This window comes from Xiphophorus hellerii, chromosome 22 (genome assembly GCF_003331165.1).
Source record: "Xiphophorus hellerii strain 12219 chromosome 22, Xiphophorus_hellerii-4.1, whole genome shotgun sequence".
NCBI lineage: Eukaryota > Metazoa > Chordata > Actinopteri > Cyprinodontiformes > Poeciliidae > Xiphophorus > Xiphophorus hellerii.
The window spans coordinates 25871250-25881357 of record NC_045693.1 but is presented as its reverse complement, the minus strand read 5'-3'; the positions used below and the strand labels follow the sequence as shown (position 1 = coordinate 25881357).

Below are 10108 nucleotides of genomic sequence, written 5' to 3'. Positions count from 1 at the left end.
CAAACACAAATGTTGTTGAGTTGATTGAGACCCATTTTGTCTGATTTGAAGAAGGTGGGGGGGCTGGTTGACCTTTGATGACCTCTAGAAACATTTCTTTATATCTTTAAAATGAAAGCAGCACAAACGTTTGACACCAATTTTATCTGATTTGAAGAACGAGGGGAAACTTCACTCAGGTGTTCCAGCAGTTTAAGTTATTTCTGGTGATAACAATAAAGTATCAACTCTGATAAAACACTGACATTTTAACTCTGCTGAATTTGCTGAGCTGCACTAAACTAAATCAAGGCTGTGTGTGTTTAAACTTTTAGTCTGCACCATTTTTGGATTCTGTCTGTTGTAACATTTCTGGAGAAAAAAGATGATAAAGGAAGGAAGAGGCGGACTCTAGTTGCTGCTCTAACTCTCCTCTAGTGAACCGGTCCAGTCAAAGTCAGCAGACATGAAGGAAGCAGCTGCTCAGCGTCTGATCTGTAAGTACAGAAATAATGTTTAATAACTGATATTAATATGAGTGGAAATAAGCAGAAATGTTGTATACTGATGCAGGACTAGGGGCTTTTCTCTATCAACACTGAAACAGCAAGTTAAGGATTATTGAACTTTAACAAACTTGAGAAAAACTATCATATGCAGGTAAACTTGAGTTTTTAGAGCTAAATGGTCTCTCTGCGACGCTTCAGGGATTATTGGTTTCATCTTTTGTGGTTCACACCGACAATAATCCACTCACTGATGTTTTGACAGCAGCTAAATGAAATGCGTCAGGTCAGCGTTGGGTTGCTGAGTTAGCAGATTTTAATTTGACCATAAAATACAGACCTGGAAAACAAATGCAGATGCAGATGGATTATCTGGAAGGCCCCTTGATTTTGAAGACTAGATGAGAAGCTGCACACAATTAGCCAAGACTCTGCAGGAGCCACACAGCAGGGCATCTTAGTGCAGCAAGCAGAACCAGAACCAACGTTGAATCCAGTCTCCTTTAATGTCCTGCAGCAACAAACAGGAGCAGAGAGACTTTTGGACAATTCAACCAATAACTGGACAGAAATTCTGTGCAGCCCAGCAGCAAGACCCTGTAATAGTTAAAATGTTTGAGTTCAGGCTGCAGAACCAAAGACCTGCTGCACATGAACTCCACACTGAGAGTCCTGAGTTTAAAGCTTTGGCTAGAGAGAGGAGCAAACTAAAAACCACCCAGGATGGAACAATGTTTAGAACGACCAAACACAAAAAGCTCTGAGTCCTTCCTTCAGTGTACCGTCCTCTGGTACCAGATGAATTACATAAACAAATGGGTCAGTTGGGCTCAGAACGGACACTCAGCGTGATTAGCAGTAAACCTGCACTGGACCCCAAGGCTGCAGAAGTTGTGCCACTAATTGTGCCAACAAAGCAGAAGATGCTCAGGATGATCCTGCAGAAACTGCTGAGGAAAATGCCAACAGTACCGAACCAGAGGATGTGGACATCATGGGCTCATCATGTGGAAAGAGGTTCTGACATCCAACAGGCCGTAGAGGAAAGACAGCCGAGTCCAGAGAGACAAGGAGACCAGAGACTTTGACTTATTTTACACTTGGAGAACCAAGTTTGACAGACAGAGCAGTAAATGTGTAAATGTAGCAGGTATGGCAGCTTTGGTGAAGAAAATAAAAACGTCTCCATTTTGGGTTTCAGACAGTAACAAAGGTTCCTGTTACAAAGTGATGAGATACATATGAACTACAGGACAGATGTAGAGATTGGAAATGAAATGTAGAAATAAACACATTCCCAAATAGGAGGATAATTAGTTTGGATATTATTGACTAAATATGGGACTAAAATAAAAGCTAAACTGATGACATCAGGAATGTGAGGCTGCAGTGGACAGTAGTCTGTGTAGCTCAAGAGAAGGTTGTAATGTAACCTGTATAATAATCCATTCCTTTCTTCTGTCTCCACACATTAATGAGCAGGTAGACCTGAATGTCCAGATGCTGATTTATTACAATCAGATCACATATCAATATGTTGTTACTGTTTATGGATTATTGTTCACAGGTTTGTTTTGCTTATTATAAGAAATTCATTTTTCATTGTAGTTTGTTAGTTTGTCCAAACCTGGTTTTTATGTCTGTCTCATGGCTTTAATCAGCAGTACTGATATTTCCTAGATGTCCCTGAATGTTACTGTTTGTTCCTTGAACTGCCTTGTTGCCAGGCGGTGCTCTGCTACGTTCTGCTGAGCAGCTTTAGGCACCGAGTGAAACAACCTGAGTTATTTATGTGACGGTAAATAAAAGACAAAGAAACTCCAGACGCCATCTGAGCCTGATCCCAGCAACATTTACATTTCTGTAGATTAAGAGTCAGAAGCTTAAAATCTGTTCCTTTGTATGTCAAATAAACATGATTCAATAAAAGTGTGATGATGTCATCACAAACTGAGACTGACTGCAGAAAAAACCTTAAATAATTAGTTTATGAAGAAAACAGAAAATTATGAGCAAATATATTGATCGATAACAAGAGGAAACCAATAAAACCACAAAATATTTGATTCAGTTCATTTTAATATTTCCAAATGAATGATAGAAAAATCATGAAAAACATTAAAATGAAATATTAGCACAAGAAGTTTATTAAATACTTTAAATGTCAACTTTATCAATGAATCACATTTATGATGTTGGTTAATATTTTCTAAAAACCTTTTAGAAAGTTTTATTCTAAAATAACAAAAACTTTTATTTCATTTCAGTTCTGATCTCACTGCTGTTCTGGACATCAGGTCAAGGTTGGTCATATTTCATTTTAAATATTTAAAATATTTTTAGATCAATTTTCTCAAAGGAAAAGAACTGATAGAATAACAGATGTGTTCTTTATCTCTTCCATCCCAGTCCTCCCAGTTCGTCTGACTGTGATTCCCAGCAGATCTCAGTTCTTTGAACATGAATCAGTGATTCTGATCTGTGAGGATGAAAACAGATCTGATGGATGGACTGTGAGGAGAAACACAACCAGAGACACCAGAGCTGAGTGTAAAGGATGGGGAACACCATTTGGTTCTACCTGTAACATGGACTACCTCCTCCCAGGTGATACTGGTCTGTACTGGTGTGAGTCCATGTCTGGATCCTCCAGCAGCAGCAGCAGCATCCAGCTCTCTGTCTCTGGTAAGATCAGACTGTGGAGTTAGTGTTGCTGAAGCTGTGTGGAAATGGATGAAATGCTGTAGTTTGTCTCTGTGTTGAGGTGGATCAGTGATCCTGCAGAGTCCTGTCCTCCCTGTGATGGAGGGAGATGACGTCACTCTGAGCTGCAGAACAAGGAATCCAACCCACAACCTCCCAGCTGCTTTCTATAAAGATGGCTCCTTCATTGGTGATGAAACTACTGGAAACAAGATTCTCAACTCAGTGAAGAAATCTGATGAAGGCCTCTATAAATGTAATGTCAAAGGTCATGGAGAGTCTCCATCCAGCAGGATCTCTGTCAAAGGTCAGAGGTCATCCTCTAACAGTGAATCTCATTGATAATGTCTGAGAATCCACAATCTGGTGATATATTTAATCAAACCTCTTTATTCTAGAGAAACCTCCAACCACCTCTCCACCTTCCTCCTCCTCCTCTTCCTCAGGTGAGCAGCTTCTCCTTCAGCTCTGAGTCTTGATGTTTACAGCAGACGGTTATTTAGCAGCTTCTTCTTTCTAGAGAAACTCACCAACATCTCTGAGTCTACAGTCTCACCTGGTCCAGGTTCTTCCTCCGTCTCTCTCCCAGTGTTGCTTCCCAGTGCATCTCTTTGTGTTTTGGTTTTCCTGTTTTTACTGGTTCAACTGGTCGTATATTTGTACAGCAAACCTAAGGTGAGACAAACCTCTTGGTTAAATCTCTTGATTTCATTCAGTGAAACTTTTCAGATCTTCCTGAAAAACTTCCTGGTAACTTTGGATTTATTTCAGGTGATGAAGGAGGAAGAGGAGAGGATGACATCACTTCCAGAAACATCAGGATGTTCCAGAGGAAACAGAAGAAAACCAAACCAGGAACAGGAAATGGTGATTATGTTCATGTGTTTTTGTTTCTGTTAGATTTTCAGATTGATCAGAAAATGTTTCCTAATGAGGATTTCCTGGCCTCCATTTTAGATTCTGTTCGTGTTATTTTTTAGAGTCTGAAGAAACAAGTAATAATGAATTCAAAACTCAAATGGGGATTATTTTACAGATGTTCATGCATTTAATATATCTGTCTACATAAACAGCATCAGGTTTTATCTCCTCTCAGCAGCTAATAACCAAATAATGAATAAAAATGTTTTATGTCGACATGTTTAAACTGAGCAGAGAAACTGATCAGCTTCTCGTCTCTATCAGCCTGAATCTCATTTCATCACAGGAACAGAAACTATCAGTTTCTAAAATTAGGATCAGAATAAATAAGCAGAAACCAGAAGCAGAGAAACGATCAGAAACCAGCCGACATCAGCAGGAAGCTGAACTTCTGACAGGAAACCAGAAATCAAACAGAAAAAGTTGAGTTTAAAGTTTCCTGCCATGATGGACAGATTTAACAGATTCATCTGGAAACAATTAGATTCATGTTAAACAGAAACAAGACAACCAGGCAATGCTGGAGATGACAACTACAATGAGGAAGTAATTCATAAAACATAATGTGTTTTATATTATTACTGCCTTTTATTCAGTCAGTGTCTCATTTTTCAGAGCTGCTTTAATTCTTGCTTCATTTTTCTGCTGTAAACTTTTCAACTTTTCAGTTTCTTGTTTTTGGGTCTGAAGTTTTGATTGAACAAGTTTTATAACAAATCTAATAAAGTAGAAATGAAGTTGACTTCACAGAAACACGTCGTGCTGCAGAGTGACGATGCAAACCACCGACCACTTCTGCTTCTGTTCTCAGATCAGAGCTTCTGGGACTTTGACTGGACCGTTTGGGTCTGAAAAGACTCCAAATAAGGAGAGAAAAACGGCTGGTGATAAAAATAATTGATGTTCATGTGGTGGGCGGGTTGCAGGCGGCCTGTGAAGGCGGCCAGTGTTTACTGGTTACTGGTGGAAATGTGTTGCAGACCGCCATGTTTTCTGCTTTCACAGCCTTTTCCTTCAGGGCGGTTCTAACCTGTTCAGAACCTTCAGCGCCCCCTGGTGCTGAACAGAGGTAGTGTGGTTGCTGTTAGAGAGTCCAAAGTGTAAAGAAATATATATTTAATCTCTGATGTTGGAAATAATCAGTTATTGGCCCAAGTTTTCACATCGGTGCATTCCTGTTTAATAGGATCTAAAACTGCAGCTAAGAAGCAGCTTAGTGACTGAACTGATCAGACCGATCAGAAATCAATCACTTTTATCACTGATTCTGTTTTATTGTCTGTTTTCTCTTTTCTAACAACCTGTGTTATAAAACCACAAATTCATTTTGGTTTTCTGTCAAAATGACTGAATATTATTATCATTTTAACATTATGATGGTAGAAAATATTATAAATGTTAAAATAATCAGACTGTTACTGCTGGATTGTTCCTTTAGAGCGCTGTTCTAGTTTGATAGAAAGGCCTTTAATAGACCGTTGCAGCGATGAGGTGATCAGAGAAACGACTGATAAAGAAACAAACGTATTTTAACTAAACTAAGTCATATTAGCATGTAGCAAACTCCCTCCATTGAATGACGACATTTACTGATCATTTCTAGGTTTGATAGAAATTAAACCCTCTTAGCTTAAATTAACATTTATAACGTAAATAACTTTAGTTTCCTCATATATTTAAACTAATGGGCAATTTAATTCAAACATCTTTTAAACAAATATTTATTTACATCATAAAAATACCTTTTGTCTCTATGAAGTGTTTATATGTTAATGAATTTGAATCTGTTTTGTTCTTAAATCCCCTCATGGAGACTTACTAACATCTTCTGACAACCAGCCCAACTTATAACAACATTGACTAAGTTTGCTGTTGGTACACTTTACCTAAAAACCAAAAGAACATACTGACTACACAACCATGCTCCAAGAGTTGCTCCCAACATGGTGAATTGTTTTGTTAGCTTTAAAATGATCTGCAGCTTTTGCTCCTTGGTCCTAATGATGCATCTGGTCACTAATGTTCACTAACTAATACAGTTCACTTCTACTGGCTGATAAGGTTCCAATGCTAAAGCTATAAATGATCAATGCAAAACATCCGTATCATATCAGTCAGATTAAGGAAAATATCATCAAACTCAAAGCAATCAAAAATATTATCTGTTATATACTGGTTGTCAGAAGATGTTAGTAAGTCTCCATGAGGGGATTTAAGAACAAAACAGATTCACTTAATTGTTGGTTGATATGTAGCATATATTAGAATTTGTGCAACAAACATCAAAAGAAAAGCAGCCATCTTTAAACCAAGTACAAAGAAGGAGGGGAGAGAAAGCAGATTGTTTATTCCGTGAATGAACAGCAGGGGGCGTCTTTCAGACTCACCAAGAGGTTCAGGGCAGATAAAGAATCACAATAAGTCATTAATTTCTGCTTTATCTCATGACATCAATAGCTACCACCTGCTGTGATGAGAGGAGAGAAATTCATCAACATATAAACCTCCCTAAACTCATTTTCATATTCATAACCATAAAGTCATAAATTATGATTGAAGGATGAACCTAATATCTTTAATGTTCTTGCATTTAATCTCGGCCTGTTGTCATGTTTATTCTGTATAAATATTGATAAGATGTGGAACAAAAACATCACATGAATGAATGAATGAATGAATGAATGAATGAATGAATGAATGAATGCTCTGTCAGATTAACACATTATATATAATCCTGTCCATTTATAAGGTTAAAGTTGCTTATTTGAACAAATGACAGGGATTATATTATTGTAGTCAGGAATGGTTTGGAAATGTATATTTTGGGCTAATTATGAATTCAATATTCCTGATATTGTTTTCTGTTGTAGCTTCAGTTTCTTTCTTTAGTTTGATCTGCTTCAGTTCCTCATAATCCTCAATCAAAACATGTTTGTTTGGTGGGAGGTTTGGCGTTTTTATCTAGCGTAGCATCATTGAACCTCATGGATCTCGTTGGTCACTTTAGAAATCTGTTGATTTACCTGAATGACTTCAGTCTGACTCAACATGGCTGCAGCTCCTCAGCCTGGTTTGGTCTGAATGGATCAAGTCAGGATGAACTGATGGCGTTAAGCCCGGCTTGATCTCATCCTGGATTTCTGAATCTGACTTTTGTGAAAGAAACCAAAATATATTCAACATTTTCTCTGTGGTTCTTCACTGGACAAACAGCCATGAAAACATCCAGAGTTCCTCCTGACAGCAACTTAGAGAATCAGATTAATGGAACATTGATATCTGATGGAAGAATCCAGATTAACCAGAGAGAATCCAGATTAGCTAGAGAGAATCCAGATTAACCAGAGAGAATCCAGATTAACCAGAGAGAATCCAGATTAGCCAGAGAGAATCCAGATTAGCTAGAGAGAATCCAGATTAGCCAGAGAGAATCCAGATTAACCAGAGAGAATCCAGATTAACCAGAGAGAATCCAGATTAGCCAGAGAGAATCCAGATTAGCTAGAGAGAATCCAGATTAGCTAGAGAGAATCCAGATTAACCAGAGAGAATCCAGATTAACCAGAGAGAATCCAGATTAACCAGAGAGAATCCAGATTAACCAGAGAGAATCCAGATTAGCTAGAGAGAATCCAGATAAGCCAGAGAGAATCCAGATTAACCAGAGAGAATCCAGATTAACCAGAGAGAATCCAGATTAGCCAGAGAGAATCCAGATTAGCTAGAGAGAATCCAGATTAGCTAGAGAGAATCCAGATTAACCAGAGAGAATCCAGATTAACCAGAGAGAATCCAGATTAGCCAGAGAGAATCCAGATTAGCTAGAGAGAATCCAGATTAGCCAGAGAGAATCCAGATTAACCAGAGAGAATCCAGATTAACCAGAGAGAATCCAGATTAGCCAGAGAGAATCCAGATTAGCCAGAGAGAATCCAGATTAGCCAGAGAGAATCCAGATTAACCAGAGAGAATCCAGATTAGCCAGAGAGAATCCAGATTAGCTAGAGAGAATCCAGATTAGCCAGAGAGAATCCAGATTAGCCAGATTTCCTCAGCAGAACATGGAGACAGAAACATCTGATCAGATCCATAATTACTACAATATTTATGGAATAATTACATTTCTGCTGACAGGAAGTTTTAACAATGAGTCATTTTATAGTTCAACATCTGTTACCAGCAGCAACAGTTAGCTTCAGGCTAGTCAGTTAGCATTAGCCAGGCTAGCTTAGCTGCAGCTAAATGATTGAGCTTCAGTGATTGGATGTTTTCTTCTTCTGCAGCTCTGAGGCGGCGCTGCTTCACTACTGTTCTGTACGCCACCATGACAGAAGAAGAAGAAAAACTTTGATGCTGAAACTCCTGGAGACAGAAAATGTTGTTGATGTGAAACTGGATCCACTGACAACAGGAAGAAAACATCAGTTCTGTTACTCAGAGAGCTTTCTTTAATAAACTGGAAACATTAGAAAGTTGTTCATTCAGAACAATCTGATTTATGATTCTTACAATAAATTAATGCAGGAGAATAAAATCAACTCCAGAAAAATGTTCACCTGTCCATCTGAATATGTTTGAGTTTTTTCTCTGTAAGCCTCATGAATGTATTTAATGTTTCATTCTCAGTTTTCAGTCTCATGTTTTCAGAAACTGTTTTTATTTGAAATGTCTGAACGTTAAAACCTCAGCAGCTCCATTGTTTCTCTGCAGCTTCAGCCTGTTGAACCTGCAGCTCTGCAGCTTGTTGCTAACAAACATGATGATCCTGTCTGTCTGTCTGTCTGTCTGCCTGCCTGCCTGCCTGCCTGCCTGCCTGCCTGCCTGTCTGTCTGTCTGTCTGTCTGTCTGTCTGCCTGCCTGCCTGCCTGCCTGCCTGCCTGCCTGCCTGCCTGCCTGTCTGCCTGCCTGCCTGCCTGCCTGTCTGTCTGTCTGTCTGTCTGTCTGTCTGCCTGCCTGCCTGTCTGTCTGCCTGTCTGTCTGCCTGCCTGCCTGTCTGTCTGTCTGACTGTCTGTCTGACTGTCTGTCTGCCTGTCTGTGGTTCAGCAGTGGAAACTTATTTACTGTGTGTGAAGAAAACTAAACCAAAACCTCAGAATAAATTTGTTCAAACTGCAGAAAATCCCTCAGTGTGTTAAACCAAAGCAGAACCTTCAGGTTGTTTCTGTTATTTTGTCTAAAAATATATTTGAAATAAAATAACTGAAATGATCCAGAAGTTTTTCTCCTTTTTTATCATCTTTATTCGTAAAATCAAAGTTTAAAATTATTCTCATGATTTTAACTTTATTCTGAAAAGCAAAGGAAACAAAAACCCAGATGATTTCCTGGTTCAGTTTAAACTGATTGAAGCTGAAAGTTTTGCTGTAACTCTCATGTTGTTTAATTTCTGTCTGCTTTACATAAAACCCATAAATTGATGATGAATCATTGATATCTGACCAGTCCCAGTGGGTCTGGACTCCAGTTCTCCCAGTGACTCTGCCTGGATCAGACTGGAGGATTTGACTGGTTTAGATCCAGTTGGTTTCCTCTGAGCTCCAGCTGCAGCTTTAAGAGTCCTTCATGTTTTCACCATCAACCATCAGTGAGTTAAAGACATCATGTCTGATCAACCAGAGGATCAATAATCCATCAATAAACCTGCTGCTTGATGGGATTGAAATAAACAAAGTATTATCTTTATTTTATTTAATGTGTTTAATTCTTCCACAATCAGCCAGATAATAATAAAAAGCTCAGAAACAAACAGAAACTATTGGAGAGTCATGGTGTGCGCCCTGCTGGCTGACTCTGGTACTGCAGGTGGAAACATTCTCAGTTTCTCATAAAGAATCTTAACTTTTTATTTTTCTCCACAGTTTTAATAGAGATGGTAGCAAATGACAGCAAAGGAAAAATATCACTTTTCTGAAAAACAAAAAAGGAGTAAAATAGTAAAAGAGGATAATTTAATGTTAACTTTGGACAAAACGTTTGGCTCTTTCCTCCTTAATCTTCC

At 38.6% G+C, this 10108-nt stretch overlaps 1 protein-coding gene across 2 annotated transcripts; it reads left to right on the top strand.

Moving 5' to 3' along the window:
- Positions 1-319: 319 nt before the first annotated feature.
- Positions 320-8670, top strand: LOC116712643 (high affinity immunoglobulin gamma Fc receptor I-like). 2 transcript variants are annotated; one of them, XM_032552441.1, is made up of 8 exons: positions 320-476; positions 2753-2788; positions 2895-3170; positions 3250-3495; positions 3587-3634; positions 3709-3863; positions 3960-4055; positions 8393-8670. In XM_032552441.1, exons 1-8 carry the CDS (start codon positions 446-448, stop codon positions 8396-8398), a joined length of 894 nt encoding a protein of 297 aa, XP_032408332.1. In that variant the 5' UTR covers positions 320-445; the 3' UTR covers positions 8399-8670. The 2 variants fall into 2 exon arrangements, with proteins under 2 accessions (XP_032408332.1, XP_032408333.1); XM_032552442.1 differs by having other exon boundaries at positions 325-476; positions 3739-3863.
- The last annotated feature ends 1438 nt before the right edge of the window (positions 8671-10108 follow it).

Coding starts and splice junctions, on each gene's coding strand:
- LOC116712643 (XM_032552441.1), top strand. CDS start 446: ATGAAGGAAGCAGCTGCTCAGCGTCTGATCT. Junction 3,171..3,249: donor CATCCAGCTCTCTGTCTCTG/GTAAGATCAGAC, acceptor CTCTGTGTTGAG/GTGGATCAGTGATCCTGCAG. Junction 3,496..3,586: donor CAGCAGGATCTCTGTCAAAG/GTCAGAGGTCAT, acceptor TCTTTATTCTAG/AGAAACCTCCAACCACCTCT.